The 17,307-nt window shown below is 34.9% G+C and overlaps 1 protein-coding gene across 2 annotated transcripts in view; it reads left to right on the top strand.

Moving 5' to 3' along the window:
- LOC128655937 (L-threonine 3-dehydrogenase, mitochondrial) overlaps window positions 1–16,094 on the top strand; it is a 38,031-nt gene extending 21,937 nt beyond the window's left edge. For both annotated transcript variants that reach the window (XM_053709542.1, XM_053709541.1), the window contains 6 exons: window positions 4,837–4,907; window positions 6,795–6,944; window positions 7,037–7,209; window positions 12,381–12,471; window positions 14,435–14,704; window positions 15,250–16,094. In XM_053709542.1, coding sequence (XP_053565517.1) covers window positions 4,837–4,907; window positions 6,795–6,944; window positions 7,037–7,209; window positions 12,381–12,471; window positions 14,435–14,704; window positions 15,250–15,389 — 895 coding nt within the window. In that variant the 3' untranslated portion in view covers window positions 15,390–16,094. The remainder of the gene's footprint in view (window positions 1–4,836; window positions 4,908–6,794; window positions 6,945–7,036; window positions 7,210–12,380; window positions 12,472–14,434; window positions 14,705–15,249) is intronic.
- The last annotated feature ends 1,213 nt before the right edge of the window (window positions 16,095–17,307 follow it).

The following is a 17,307-nucleotide window of genomic DNA, read 5'->3' on the forward strand; positions in this document are numbered from 1 at the left end:
TAGTGCTGTCTAAATGCTAAGAGGCAGCCTTCAATGACTTAGAAATTAGCATATGAGCCTACCTAGGTTTAGCTTTGAACAAAAACACCAAGAGAAAAAAGCAAATTTATATGATAAAAGTAAATTGTAAAGTTGTTTAATATATACATAAATGTTAAAGGGACAGTCTAGTCAAATTTAAACTTTCATGATTCAGATAGGGCATGCAATTTTAAAGTATTTAAAGAATCTGGTTGTCAGCACAGATATGATAAAATTTAGTTTGTAAAATATTTAAGTATTGACTGTATAACAAATAATTTTGATAAAGGTGTCAGGGAGAATATATTTAAAATGAGAAATTAAAACTGTGGACATTAACAAGATCATATGTAAACTGCTTCATTTGTACAGTGCATTAGCTGCCCACATATGTCATCTTCTGGCTGCCTTACGTCAATGTACTACCAGAAACTCATTAGGATTCTAGTGATTATGGTTCTTTTGACTGTAATTGATTTGTAATCAATGTAAAACTGGACTGCAAGTCCCTAAATACAGTGTCAAGAAGAGACCTATAGACTGTATCACATTACAGTCAATCCTACAAATTCTGTCTTCTCAGCATTCTAAAGTTCATGAATTTAGGAACCTTTAGATATCTGCATACAGGAAAACTATATATATATATATATATATATATATATATATATATATATATATATATATATATATATATATATATATATATATATATATATATATATATATATATATAATTTTAATTGAGGTAGAAAATGCAGTATAACTGATAAATGACATTACAGAGTCAAATAAAGAGAATAACAAATACTCCATCTACAGTTGTAATCCAATCTGATCTTTATGGGTGTGACTGTTTTTAATAGATTGCAAAAGCCAGCCTGTCTATTAGCTTCATAAACGTGCTTATCCACTATCCACATAAACTATAAGTTACCTAAGCATGTCCATAAAGGTTTATGTCCATTAACTAAGTCAACGAGTATGCAAGCAGGACTAGTATTTAAAGACATGCCCATAATCTTAGAAATGGTCTATGTGATATAGATGCAAAAAAAAATATATCTCCCATAATCATTGACAACCATTCTTGGACTTCAAACAATCTAAACCTAGTTCTGTAAGAAGAAAGCAATGCCATATGATTTTACACGATAGTGGTAAATATAAAGCATATAGGCTAAAGGAGATAAGATTATAGGAGCGGTATGTTACAAGGGAAACCGCAGCAAAAACCTCAGATCACTATCAAAGAGTGTCAGTGCTGTATATGAGGGGGGGGGGGGGGCGGAGCTGAAACCAATAGTAAAATGTAAGAGCTCTCCTAACGTTTTTCAACAGAGACCTGAATTAGGCTTATTATGTCGTATTTAAACATGTAAGGCAATGTGGGAAGCTAACCACACAGGCTATATCTTTCATTGCAGAATGAGGGTAAAAAAGTGTGCTTTGCACTGATAACTAGGCCTGTATTAAACATGTTACTGGTTGGTAATTGAAAGGGGCGAGTAGAATAAATATAATGTCCGAAAGAAACATGGGTCTACAATTAACACTGAAATGTAAGATATGAAATAGACTATATTAGTGTAGGACAAAGTATAGATATCACAATGCACGGATTGTTTGTTAATCAATTAAAAAGCTAAAATAAGAAATGTGCATAGTATCTTGATACCTTTGATATCCCTATTAATCAATCAGCACAAATGGGTATTTATTACCTAAACTTTGAAATGCTACAGGTATATATGAATTGAGTATGTCCTCTGGTAATATGGTATCTAGGCGTATGTAAAAGTGACCATACTAGCAGAAGTGTATTCCCCCTTAATCCAGACCTAGTTATGTTAAAATTTGATACCGACCCCATCTACAGTGAGTCAGAAAAACGAGAAAAATAATATATAGGAAAGCAGCTCTCACTCTAAACAATGTATGAAGTACAACAATTTTTAACAAGTATAACATTTTTGGGACATGAATGAAAAGAACTTTAACATACGCTACAGATCTTTAGTTTTAAGTACATATGGATACTTAATACAGTAGACTAAATTTAAGCGTAATGTAAAACATTTTCAAACACTCGTCATAAACATGGTGTGAAGCAATTCTATATCTATATATATATATATATAAACAAAATAGTATTAGGAAAAAAAACAAAAAAAACTGGGTATTGCAGTGAATGTATAGTACCAGTCAGATAAACCTATGAAACAAAACCCGTTAGTAAGCCTTTGCTAGCGCCAAATAACATCAAACCAACAAAGGTCTTTAACTACAAACATCATCAGTCCAGAGCGACACATTAAGCCATGAGAGAGGGCATTCTCAATAGTCAGTATGAGATGACAGAAGTGCAGGCTCAGTTTAGTTATTTTAAACGATATGCACTTTGCTTTTCAGTACGTTAGGATAGGCACAGTGATATGCAAGTAATATTGTGGCGAGCACTGAACCACACACTTGCGTCTACAGAACATCAAAGTAGGAATCGGCTGATATTCTAGAAAGTCTTTAACTGTCCCAATTGCCACCTAGAGAGTAACAGACTATCCTCTGTTGCTTCTATCTTATTCTCTATAAATGTAACGCCCAACCAACTGGCAAGATTCCAGGGGCTCTCCAATAACTCTCTAGTGATATTTTTCCTGTGTATCAAATTAACTGACACCCGTATTTTTGCAGAGAGGGTTGGCAGCTGAGGTGTGTGTGTGACATGCTCCCCTGGGAATCAGCCCGTGGCTGCTCAGGCTCCTTGCTACTTTCACATAAAATAAGCTGGCCAACATTGGGGCCCTTCGACATCCGCTCCAGCAGATGGCGCTCCCGCCTCTCCACGGACCTCAAAATGGCAAATAGCCGATGCCAGACCAAGTGCGGTCTGCAGACTCCTCACATAGTTTTCCTGGTAGAGGACAAGTAGGGTGCATAGTTCCCGCAGCAGAAAGGTAGAGAGCTCCATGTCCAATGAAATGTAGCTCAGATTTCTCCCCAGAGTAGCGTGATTATAGCGATCTTACTGGAACGTTCATCAATGGGCTTAAACGTCATGCATCCAAGTGTCAGTGAGATGAGTTACAACCGGCTTCTGGTTTGTCAGCTTCTCTCGCATTATGCAGGCTGTTTGATGCTCTCCACTGAATCTTTAACGGCCATGTGGTTTAGGCTCAGGGTACACACCCAGTGCAGCTCCTGTCCATGATGGATCTTGTTCTGATGTCGTTAGAGCTTTTCTCTGTTCGTCAGAACTGCCAGTGTGCACGCCGTATGTTCTGAACTCCTGTTCTGTACAGATTCTTTTAAATATATAGTATTTTAGAGTATTAATGCACCTTTTTGAGTGAAACTTACACAGAGCAGCAGGTTAATGCGGCCATCTTGACCGCCGGCTCCGCCCCCCTGCATACTGGAAATCTTGTTCTGCTCACACCCTTTATTTTCCTTGTACTTTTCTTATATAAATCTTCCTCTTGTTAACTGTCCTGCCATTGTTTCCCTTATGTATTTGTTTTTTGTCACAGGCCTTTAATGATTGGTGTTCCTCTGTGTAAAAAGGAATTAACGGGACATTAAACACTAAATTAGATTTTATAAGCATTGTATTGAGGTTCTTCCCTGCCTTCCTCTGGTCATGGGTGCTCGCATATTGAAATGTAACTTTAACTGCATTCCAGTGTTTTTTAGTGCACATGTGCAGCAACTTTCCTTTAGATGCCTGCAGTGAAACCTAGGTTTCAAAATGGCAGCACTAATTAGAGGGAGGTGCATGAAAGTTATAAACTCATTGATAAGCTCCTTACACTAGTTTGTATAAAGAGACAATAGGAGCAAAATAATCCCACTAAGTAATTGTTTGCAATGCTTCATTTAAAGACTCTTACTCTCTATCCTTCTAAGGGCAAGATTATGCGTGAAGCGTTAACAGTTATGTGCAAGCGATAAGGGGTTTATCACTGTTTGCACTTGTTGGGTTTACGCTCATGTTATAAGTAAACGCTATCACTTGAGCTTTAGGTGTCTGTCTGGCCCCTGCAAAATCTTTATTGGTGAATTATTAAAGGAACATTACACATTCAAATCATATTCCTAAGCAGAACACGCCTAGGGGACAAAACATAGAAGGAGCTCCCTTGTATAGAAGTACATAATTCCACTTGAGAAATGGGGAAAAAAAAAAAAGCAGTTAATTCTAATTATGAAGCTGCGAGTACAGGATTATTATTACAGTGACTATAACTGCTATAATGAATATGGTTACATTTTGTTTAGTCATTGTTCCTTGAATTTAGTTTATATAAATAGTTTTTTTATATAGTTTTGTTTACAAGAATGATTATTTAAACTCGATGAATGCTGAATAGTTTCATACGTGTAAACAGAAAAAAATAATTAAAAAATTTTACTAAATTTTATTTACAAATTGTGTGAAAATAAAAAAAAAAAGAATGAAGTATAGGTGACACATTACATTTACTGTCATTCTAATAGAGTATACATAATTTATCATGAGAATACACCTGCAATCGAACTAAATTTCATCTGGGGATTCCAAAAATGTATTTCTACTCAACACTTTAAAATCTGTTCTTCAGTTATCCTGCCAAAAATAGTTCTCAAATGATATGCATTCAAATCCCAAACAAATATGTTTATGCTTAGAACTTCACTTTATAAACTATCTCTCCATCATAATGTTAACAGTACTTTGCTATTTTTTCTTTATGAAATAATGTTTTAAACTGTAGAAGGTGTTAATAGAAAATCTTCATGACCATACTCCTAGATTACTCTGTTTTTATCTTTCAGAAAACGGTACGGAAAGAATAATGTGATTCTGTCTGACATCCGTAAACCCCCAGATAATGTCTTCTACAGTGGTAAGGAGATGATTCATTTTAAGTAACCTTTATAAGGCATGGTCCCTCTTTTCAGATGACATCAGGGTATAAAGATTCCCAGCATTCTATTCCTGATGGAATAGGAGAGTAATATTCTACATTTCACCCCCCATAAGGAAAGATCAAATAAAGTTGCACAAGACAAGGGTTTATGATCTCAAGTTTGAGAGTAGCAGGGTCAGAAATCATTTCCATTAACTCTACACTACACACAGTGACTTATTCAATGTTTAGACTTCCAGTAGGAAACGGAAAAATGCCTAATATATGGATACATTTTTTCTGAAGAACAAATTAATTTAATTAATCAGGGCTAGACTAGATCTTACTGGGCCTCAGAGGTTTTCTTCCATATTAACCCCCCACAATGATACCACTCGTGTTTACAGGGCCAGATGGGACCCCCCTAGAGGTGTGGGCCCATTCTTAATTGCAACCTCGAAGGCCACTGTAGTTATACCCCTGCCATTAATTTTTGTTTACATTTCAGAAATAAAGATGGGCAGCGTAAGTAGGATTTATGGCGCTTATCTGTTGCCAAAAATGTATGGGGTATAGATAAAAGCCTATGTTTCTATCTTAAATCATGGAAACAAAAATTACTTCATATACACAAATATCAAAATAAAGTTTAGATTTAAATAAGAAACAAAATAGGAAACAATTTAAACACCTCAACTCTTAATTTTATATAAAACTTTATGATTAATTTGTATACAGTATATTTGAATACATATACATAAAAAGCTAAACAAAATGCATATGCAGTAAGATATATCTATATCACCATTTCAATAAATAATATAATTTCTCTTTTTTTCTCTTATATTGTGTAAGGTTTTAATGCCATTTTCTTACAACATACAATGTGTAATTTTAAAGTCTGCAAGCCATTGGCACATTATTTAATGACATGTCATTGCTCCAGAGTCTCTTAAGAATAGATTTGTGGTGAAATACAATGTGAAATGTGCAGGTGTGTTTGGAGGTGTGGTATTCTTCTAGCGATTACACTAAGTACTTGTTCAGTATTAGTAATTCCAGCATGTAAGTCAATATAACTGGTAAGATCTGGTGAGTACAGACCGTTTCTCAGAAATATCTTATGTTTTACATTTTTGCATTGGGTGTGATCAATGTAGCCTGAACCACTGGCATTTTACATCTTTACTTAAAGTATAATATGCACTAAAGTCAAGTACCTCATTAGACGTGCAGAAATTTTCATCTCATTATTTAAAGAAATTTGGGTACCACCTCAGGATTATGCTACCACAAGCAGGCTTATTATTGGAGTAGTAAATTGCTTTGGATAACAGTATGTACTGTGTGTGTGTATAAACGTAATGCCAATTCTAGCAAAAAAAAATACTAGACGATAGGAAAAATTCACCAGGAAAACTTAAGTTTGAAGTTTTGTCGTTGAGGTAATATCAGGTGGGTTTTTTTGTTTGTGTTTTTTTTTTTAAATCCCTATAAGAAATTATCTTAAAGATACAATACAAAATGCTTATTGATTGAAGGAGAACTCAAACAGCTGACTTTGTTGTGAATGACAAACTATTCAAATATTTCTAAAAAAAAATTTCTTTAGCACGTGTAGCGTAAAAACTGAAATAAAGTTTAAAATGTTTTCTTTTAATTGTTGCAAAGAGGGGGGAAAAACAACTTTACTCAACTATTTCTCAATTTTTCATGGTACTTTTCAGAGCGATTATAACAAGAATTGACCTTTTGAAAAGTACTTTATTTAATTCCATCCACCACAAATTAACAAAAGACCTTGGTGTATTAAGATTCTGTATACAGTGTACTCCTATGGTTGATTATTTAAAATTCGTCTTATTAACCCATTTATGTTTTTAGGACCATTCATCTATTCTGATATTCTGGACTATAAGAACCTTCGTGAAATAGTGGTTAACAACCGGATAACGTGGCTGATCCATTACAGTGCGTTACTAAGCGCCGTTGGTGAAGCAAATGTTCCTCTGGCAAGAGCAGTCAATATCACTGGTACGACAACAAGAATATAGCCAAACCATATCCTAATAAATACTTATTTCTTCAGTTAAAAAAAAACACTTTTTTTTTTTTTTTTTTTACAGGACTGCACAACATTCTAGATATTGCTGCTGAACATGGACTAAGATTGTTTGTTCCTAGCACTATAGGGGCATTTGGTCCCACTTCACCCAGAAACCCAACTCCTGATCTGTGCATTCAGAGACCAAGGACTATTTATGGTGTTTCAAAAGTCCATGCTGAGCTAATGGGAGAGGTAGGAATAATTGCAAAGATTTACTCTATGGGGCCGATTTATCAATGTTTGGCAGACATAATCCGCTGTAGTGTATCATGTCCACCAGACATCGCTAAATGCCGACAGCATACGCTGTCGGCATTTAACATTGCACAAGCAGTTCTGGTGAACTGCTTGTGCAATGCTGCCCCCTGCAGATTTGGGCATGTCAATCAACCCGATCATATAGGATTGGGCGGATTGATGTCCGCAGCCTCAGAGGCAGCAGACGAGTTAAGGAGCAGCGATCTTAAGATCAGTTGGAAATTGTTATTACAAACAGCTCTATAGGAATCACTACAAATTAAGAATAAATAAGGGACATTAGTTGATATTTTAACATTCAATGTATCTCAGTGAAACCATTTAAAGGGATAGGAAAGTCAAAATTTAACTTGCATGATTCAGATAGAGCATGTCATTTTAAGACTTTTTTTTTTTTTTTAAATTCACTTCTATTTTCAATTGTGCTTTGTTCTCTTGCTATCCCTTGTTGAAAGAATATGCACATATCCTACACTAGTGGGGAGCTAGCTGCTGATTTGGTGGTCTCTTGTCATTGACTAACTAGATGTGTTCAGCTAGCTGCCAGTAATGCTGTTCCTTCAGCAAAGGAGAACAAGATAATGAAGCAAATTTGATAATAAAAGTTAATTGGAAAGTTGTTTAAAATTGTATGTTCTATCAGAATCATGAGAGAGAATTTTGTGGTTTCCTGTCTAAGTTCTAATAGAGATGACGCAAAGTATTTACTACATTACATCTTATTTTACATTTTTCCTATCATAAAATGGTGTCACAAAAGTTTAATTTACTACTTCTAAGTTATTATTTTTATTATTTGTGCCTCAATTTCTTGTAACTTAAAGACATACCTTGATTAAAATAAGCTAAAAGTTGGTGTAAACCTACAAAATAATGTTATATAATTCTGCACATAGTGCAGAATTATTTAACATTATCTTAGCGCAAACGTTATGCAACATAATATTGCAGCTAAAATTTGATTATAAGAGGATTTTTTTCAGACCGCCGCTTGCTCTACTGAGCGGGTCTGGTTTTCCCTCTGAGCGCATCTGGGCAGCTGTCTAGTCACAGCCCGGCCTGATCGCGCCATTACACTCAATGTAGCTCGCTCCCGCTATCACACAGAGCAGGAGCGAGCTACATTGAGTGTAATGGCGGGAAAGGATGAGTGGATTGAAATCTTAGTTGTGTCGTGTGTAAGGAAATATCTAATTTTAGAGATGATTTTAAGGTTGAAGCGGCAGGATTTAGCCAAGGACTGAATGTGAGGAGTGAAATAAAGATCTGGGTCAAGTGTGACCCCAAGACATCGGGCATGTGGGGTAGGGGTAATGATGGAGTTGTCAACAGTTATAGGGAGATTAGGGTGGAGATTTTGGAAGAAGGAGCTCAGTTTTGGAGAGATGTTTCAGTGAGTGTGTTTTATGTCCAATTAGTAATTATTTTTTGGAGAGAGAGTTTCACCTATATCAATAATGAATATGCAAGAGACCTCTGTCTAAAAAACACTTTTAATAAAGGTAATGGTGCAAACCCTTTATAGAGAAACTATTTTGTAAATTTTTAAAGAGATATTCTAAGGAGGAATTAACCTCTTACACAGAAAGGGAATACAGCACTCTTTTTAATTGGGAATTGGATAATCAATAAAAGAACTAACTAAAGACCTCACCGAGATCATTGTGAAGCATATTCCGAAATCCAAATATACAAACTTGCCTAATTTAAAACAAAGGTAGCTACACATAAAACACATCTACTATGTATTACAGCGCTAAATGGCTGAGTTAGTACCAGGAGTTTACCACATACATAATCTCTGGCATAAATACATGTAATATTTCAACACATAAACACAACTTATAGATACCCCCTTCTCAAAAACTTTAAAGAGCAAGTAAGGTTAATACGTAATGCCCAGACTAGTGAGATTAAAAAAATTCCGTATTTTCTAAAGACCAGTTTCATTTATCCTGTTTCAAACAAGTGACATAGTGTACTTATAAAAATAAACAGTCTTTGAAAAATGTTACTCCAAAGTTTACAAAGAATGCCGGTAGATGACTGCGTTATTTACACCGCACTTAAGGTCAGTCCCAAAGGCTAGTTCAAATTGGCAACCTGCCTTTACAAAAGATTGCTTCAAGCGACACCTGGGATGCCAATAAATGACCGCGTTATTCAAACCGCTCTTAAGGTCTGTCAAAATGGCTCTCACCCTTTTTATTGAAAATGAAAAGTACCTTTCCTTTTAGATGTAAAACCCTTTGCAGGATCGGTTTGTACGGCTCTGCTAAACGCCTCCAAGGCCTCTTTCTCGAGAGCTTGTTTCCTCCAAGTGTGGTAAACTCAGCTGGCTGTGATCCTGCCTCCTAATTGAGGGAAAGGTTTCCAGTAAATCTTTTGTGGCCAAAGTTGTTACACTGTGTCTCCTTAGTTTGCAAAACAAAAAAAAAAGTTCACTGTTTTTACACGGCTTAAAGGGACACTAAACCCATTTTTTTTTCTTCTTTCATGATTCAGATAAAGCATGCAATTTTAAGAAACTTTCTAATTTACTCCTATTTTTCTTTGTTCTCGTGCTATCTTTAATTAAAAAGCAGGAATGTGATGCATAGGAGCCGGCACATTTTTGGTTGAGAACCTGGGTTATGCTTGCTTATTTGTGGGTAAATGTAAGCCTCCAATAAGCTAGCACTATCCATGGTGCTCTACCGAAAATGGGCTGGCTGCTAAGATTTACATTCCTGCTTTTAAAATAAAGATAAATTGATAATAGGAGTAAATTAGAAAGTTGCTTAAAATTGCATGCTCTATCTGAATCATGAAAGAAATGTTTTTGGTTCAGTGTCCCTTTAACGCTCTGCCATGTTGTTGCAAAATTCTCCTCTTAAAGGTACTTTCAGCATACAGTTCATATAGAGATCATAAGAACCAAATAGATAATAATTATCTATTTGGTTCTTATGATCTCTATATGAACTGTATGCTGAAAGTACCTTTAAGAGGATAATTTTGCAACAACATGGCAGAGCTTTAAGCCGTTTAAAAACGGTGAACTATCCGGGTGTGTTTTGCAAACTAAGGAGACACAGTGTAACAACTTTGGCCACAAAAGATTTACTGGAAACCTTTCCATCAATTAGGAGGCAGGATCACTGCCAGCTGAGTTCACCACACTCAGAGGAAATGAGCTCCCGAGAAAGAGGCCTTGGAGGTGTTTAGCAGAGCCGTACAACCCGATCCTGCAAAGGGTTTTACATCTAAAAGGAAAGGTACTTTTCATTTTCAATAAAAAGGGTGAGAGCCATTTGGACAGACCTTAAGAGCGGTTTGAATAACGCAGTCATTTATTGGCATCCCCGGTGTCGCTTGAAGCAATCCTTTTTTTTTTTTTTTTTTTTTTGTTAAGGCAGGTTGCCAATTTGAACTAGCCTTTGGGACTGACCTTAAGTGCGGTATAAATACCGCGGTCATCTACTGACATTCTTTGAAAAATGTTACTCCAAAGTTTACAAAGACTGTTTATTTTTATAAGTACACTGTGTCACTTGTTTGAAACAGGATAAATGAAACTGGTCTTTAGAAAATAAGGAATTTTTTTGAATCTCACTAGTCTGGGCATTACATATTAACCTTACTTGCTCTTTAAAGTTTTTGAGAAGGGGGTTTCTAAGTTATGTGTTTGTGTTGAAATATTACATGTATTTATGCCAGAGATTATGTATGTGGTAAACTCCTGGTACTAACGCAGCCATTTAGCGCTGTAATACATAGTAGATTTGTTTTAATTAGGCAAGTTTGTATATTTGGATTTCGGAATATGCTTCACAATGATCTTGGTGAGGTCTTTAATTGGGAATTGGATAATCAATAAAAGAATATGCTTTGACTAAAGAGTGCTGTATTTCCTTTCTGTGTAAGAGTGGTTAATTCCTCCTTACAATATCTTCCTTTAAAATTTTATCTATCTATCCTCACCTTTAAACAACGTGACAAAGGATCCTGAAGAAGGGGAATGCTTGATCCCCAAAGTATTCACTTGGTACAAAATAATGTAGGCTTTGGGAGCAGGGGGATATGGTTAAACGTTTTAATTAATTTGGCCCAAGGCTCAATTCATGCAATACAATCTGTGCTTTATTGGTTCGGAAGGACACCGTTTGAGCTGCCAACATTACTTTTACTTGGGGAATAGACTATTTATATTTCATACACAGTCAAGTCTGGATGCTGACTCTGCAGACTCCTAATGTTAGCATACAGCTGTTGACTTATGTTGTATTGCCAAAGAAAAAGATAAGCAATACCAAGTGTAAATACATAAAGTGACCCTGGATATGTAGGTGATTTCAGTTCATGGTGGTTAAAGGAGGTATGTATGTAACCCAGCACTCACTCTTTATCTGTGAAGAATGAATGCTGGGTCCATTGTATTTATTTAAAATATCCACTCAAGCCCCCCTCAAGTTGTTTGGTATGGAGTGAGAGTGCACTTAAAGGGACAGTACACTGTAAAATTGTTTTTATATGAATGTATTTTCAATGACAGCTGCAGAGAATAAAATTTATGAGAAATTACATTTTTCGGTTTATTTGTGTATATGAAGTAGCTGGTTTTGTGCTTTTAAACCACAGCCTATTACAATGGGTTGAGCTTCAGGTAATATCAGATCTCATTATGTTATCAATTTTATGTACACAGACTTGCTTCCTTATCTTATATTTGTCTAGAAAACCAAAGCTCAATACTTAGAGTGAACAATGGAAAATTATCATTTTATTACTTAACTATCCTGCACCCCACTGAAAGTGTAATCTCTTCTGCTGGCTGTGTTTACTTAGGCTATTCAATAGAATATACTCCAGTATAGAAACTTTCAGTATAGGTTGGGATACCACAGGCTAAATCAGCTATTTCAAATGCCAAAATAGGGGTAAAGGAGCTACTTGTAAACAATTTAAAACACTCCAGCAGGTAAAATTAATCATTGGGAACAATTTAAAGGGGAGACATTTTTTGGGTGAACTGTCCCTTTAAGTGACTATTTATGTGCATATGTATATCTCAATAAAATCATCAGACTCTACTAAAATCTGTTTGTAACTCTTTATTTCCACAGTATTACCACTACAGATATGGAATGGACTTCCGATGCCTCAGGTATCCTGGAATAATTTCTGCAGATTCTCAGCCAGGAGGAGGAACTACAGGTAAATATATTTTTGGATGTCGTTTACGATTTTATAGGTGAAACATGGCTTTTTAAACAAAATTTTTAGGAATCTTAGCTTGCATCAAAGGGACATTAATCAATACTCTTTTCTTTGTCACACATATAAAAAAGTATTTATTTTCATGAAAAAGATTTGTGTACAATCCATCCCTAGGGACGGATAGCTCACCGATTCATAATATAAATCCAAAATATGTATTAGTGGACAGTGACACATCACAAAACATTAAATTAAAAAGTATATTTTTTTCAGAGAAAGTACACCACTTTTTTAAAAAATTACTGAGTTGTCCTTTTTTAATATTTAAAGGCAAGCTATCTTCAATTTAACATTCAAATTTTTGTCCTCAAATAAATGTAGTTTACAAGAATGTATGCTTTTTTTTCACCTTTTCTATGGCACCAAAAACTGTATTTTACCCTGGTATCATAATCGACTTGTGATGATATGCAAGATGTACATATATCTGCAGCAAATATGGCAACCCCTAACAGATTTGTTTCTATTTAATTGCCTGTTTTTTTTTCCACAAATAATTTTATAATATTAGTTTCAGTGTTGTCTATTTTTTAAGGCAATTTTTCTCTGATGCCCTTCCTAGAAGACACACTGTTTCATTAAACCATTCCATAATCTTCACCTCCACAAACAACTATTTCTCTGCCTAATGCATTAACCACTAAGCCCTGTGATCCTTTAGTATAATTTCATAACTATGACCCCTTCTGAACACAAACCATTTTTCCTTGCCTCTGCGTTAACCCTTTACTCCTTTGGAGAAGACTCTGTTCCAAGGTATGGTCCTCCCTATGGAACACTTCATAAACATAGGAGTTCCTGAGAGGTCATGGTGGGGGAAAAAAACACAAAGGGATATCAACACCCATAAGTGACCTCTATTGGACCTCTTAAAACCTAATATACCTCTGTGACTCCTCAGCATAAAGATGATCCAACACAACATCTCTAGGATTCTCCTCTAAAGTTGAATCCTGATTCCTACACTGTCAACGTTATTTTTCAGTTATATCATTCCTTACCTCAGAAAAATGAGGCTTTTCTATCTTGCTGGACATACTGAATTCTATTATTTAGCCACTTCCATCATATGGTCTTTTCAGAGATCCTCCTCTGTGCTGAGTAACCTTTGAGGTTACTTATATTTTGTACATTTTAATAAGAACCCAGTTGGTTAGGTAATTGACTTGGGGTTCTCATTAAAGTCTATATATAAAGTAGGTTTATTCGAGTACCCAGGAGGTTTATGGAATAGTCTCTCCAAAGTTGTCTGCGGATTGAGGACATCACTTATGATTAAAGAGCTGTGTTTTGTGTGAAGCAGAAGTGCAGCAACTTCAATCAAGATTGAACTTTAAATAAAAAAAACTAAAAGGATTAAACTGGTGATGGCTACCTTTGTTGGATTAAAGAGTCTTGCATGTTGGTGTTCTTAGATGCTGGGAAGGTTTCTTGTAAGGTAATTTTGGGTGCTGGGAGGTTTCCTTCAGGGAAAAAGGGGTTCCTTAAGGAGGCCATTTTGGGTTTTAAAAGTTTCTTGTAAGGTGGACACTGATTTAGGGGTCATTTTGGAAGGTCAATAATAGGTGCGGTTAGAGCGACAGTTCATGCAGCATTCCTTCAGTTCTTATCAATCCATTTCACTCATACCTTGATCACATATAAGGTCAGAAAATGTCAGAGAGCCATTCTGTTGTTTAAGTTTGATCCTATCTTAAACAAGTGCCCAGTACAAAGCTCTGTATATGTAAGATAATGTCAGTTGTTTAATAAAGAGAGCAATTAAAATACATGATGATTTCTTGATTTATGTTTAAATCAATCTATAACACTAACTTAAAAAAAAAAAAAAAAAAGATCCAAATTACTGTAAGTCTCACATTTCTATCCTCAACAATTGTTGTACCCATGATCCTTTTAGATTATGCTGTCCAAATCTTTCATGATGCTATCAAGACAGGGCGATTTGAATGCAACTTGAAACCAGACACACGTCTGCCCATGATGTATATTGATGATTGTCTAAGGGCTACAGTAGAGATTTTGGAAGCTCCAACTGAAGCACTTACCATGAGGACTTACAACATTAATGCAATGAGCTTCACACCAGAGGAACTTGTTCGGGAAGTTCAGAAGTACATGCCTGAACTGGAGGTTGTTTACAAAATGGATGCTGTCCGGCAGGCTATTGGTGAGTTTACTTATTGTCCAGTTGAAGTAATATTTATAACTTTCCAGGTAGCACTAATTTAGCTGACGAGTTTATAGTTTGCATGGTTTTTAAAGTATTTTTATCAAACATTAAAAACAGCAATCTTAAAGGAAAAACATCAAAAAGTTCAGTTTAGACATTACATAGATTTTATTGTTTAACCTCTTAAGGAATCTGTTAATTTCTGTCTCTTGTAGCTGACATATTGTTTAAACCTGTATTCTTGAGATTTCATATAGAAGATAACCCTTCTGAAACACGCTTAATTGCTCTAAATGGAGTATTAGAATGATAAATCCTTCATTGTATCAATAGACCTGCGTTTGCCTAGTACAAAAATTTAGGAATTAACTCAAACACAAGACGCTGTATACACATAAAGGGATACTGATTAAAAGCAGCAACACATAACTTCAGTGCTTTCATATCAACGCCGTATTATGTCAACAGACAAGATATATTACATTACAGGTAAAGCAAGGTGTCTCCTACAGATGGTTTTCCTAACCTCTTCTTTTCTCTAGCTGACAGTTGGCCAATGAACTTTGATGATAACAATGCTCGGAACGACTGGAGTTGGAAACATGAATATGACCTCCCCGAACTAGTCACGACAATGTTCAACCACTTGAACCCTGAAACACTGGCCTTGCAAGCAAACTGAGTGTCTGTTACAAAGAGTACACAATTACTTTATGTCCATACTTGTAAAATTGCATGTACATCTATAGCTCTTGCAGTCAAATGTGAGCAACAGCACTCTACTGTACAGTAAATTTCCTAACTAGAGAATGCCATACACTGTTCATATACTGTAGATACATAATTTATGGAACATGGAAACATTCTTAGCAATAACATTGTTATGTAAGAGCAATACATCTTTACTTGAAAATTATTTTTTTTTAAAGGGCCAGAGAAACAAAGGTGCTAGACTCTAATAGTGATTTGTATTGAGCAGCATATTTTCCTTGCTTGTAGGTGAAATTTTTAGACTTTTTAAATATACATAAACCATTTTCATATGTCATTGTAGTCTATTCACAAACAGGAAGTCGGAAAATAATGTGAGGTGAACAGAGTAAAATCTGATTATTTACTTGAATTGGTTTTGCATGTATGTACTATAGAAACTGTATCTTCTACTGAGCTTGAGCTGGTACAGGTCTTGGTCAATGAATGACATATTTTATGAATTTTATTTTTTTATGGCAAACAAAATGTATGAGGTTTATGTCCAGCTCTGACGAATCTTAAAATATGCTTTGTTGCAATACATTTTATTTTAATTGTTAATACTGTTTTTATGTATTTTTGTCCTATAATGCATTTGCTGATGGTGAACATTCTAAAAAACATCCATTCTGTATATTTTGTTAAATTCTTGAAAATACCATGCCAAAATCTGTGTGTGTACGTATGATGTGCAGGGAAGAACAATTCGCTTCGGATTACATTTTTTTTTTTTTTTTATTATGAAATTCAGGTATATTAGTTTTCCCAAATATTCATTGCCTGCACTATTTGGTTTTAGTTGTGTGTGTTTAATTTTTGTTTCATTAAAAAAAAACAAAAAAAAACACACACACAACTAAAACCAAATAGTGCAGGCAATGAATATTTGGGAAAACTAATATACCTGAATTTCAGAATAAAAAAAAAAAAAAATTTTTCGTTAAACAAATGTTTTTAAATTTTTGTTCTTGAGATTTCATATGGAAGTTAACCCTTCTGAAACACGCTTAATTGCTCTAAACGAAAATTGATGTAAAAGTTTAACGAAAATTCAGTTTGTTTCATTTTAAAGTAAACGAAAACCAAATAGTGCAGGCAACAAATATTTGGGGAAAAGTTCACCTATAGCTACAATATTTACCTTAATGTGCTCTCCAGAACACGGAGAGCAGGTTAAAGGGCCATTATACACTCATATTTTTTCTTTGCATAAATGTTTTGTAGATCTATTTATAAAGCCCATAAAGTTTTTTTTAATGTATAGTTTTGCTTGTTTTTAAATAACATTGCTCTGATTTTCAGACTCCTAACCAAGCCCCAAAGTTTTATTTGAATACCGTCAGCTACCTTCTCTAGCTTGCTCCTGTTTGTGTAAAGAGTCTTTTCATATGCAAAGGAAGGGGGAGGAGTTTCTTATTTCCCACTTGCAGTGGGCTTTCCAACTGCCTTTTCAACAGAGTTAAACTGAAAGCTTCTAAGTAAGTTTTTAAACCATTTCATACTGGATTTTTATATCAGTATCTGCATCTTATTCTTTATAGTAGTGTCTTTTACATGCAGTTATATGAAAATGAGTGTATACTGTCCCTTTAAGTAAGTATTAAGCCCTTAAAAAATAAAGTAAATATATGAATACTGATGGTTTTTGTAAGTATTTTTTCATTTTTCTTTATTTTCGTTGGTGCATTCATTTAGATTTTTGTGATGAATGTGCATTTTTCCAAAACTACACAGAAGAAACTGTCTTCACATAAGTAATGACTATGACTGGCTCATACAAAACACAGAAATAAACTAAAGGTGAAGTAGAATAGATTATTTGTATAATTAAGCTATTCCCATTTTAA

Source organism: Bombina bombina, chromosome 4 (genome assembly GCF_027579735.1).
Source record: "Bombina bombina isolate aBomBom1 chromosome 4, aBomBom1.pri, whole genome shotgun sequence".
NCBI classification, from domain to species: domain Eukaryota; kingdom Metazoa; phylum Chordata; class Amphibia; order Anura; family Bombinatoridae; genus Bombina; species Bombina bombina.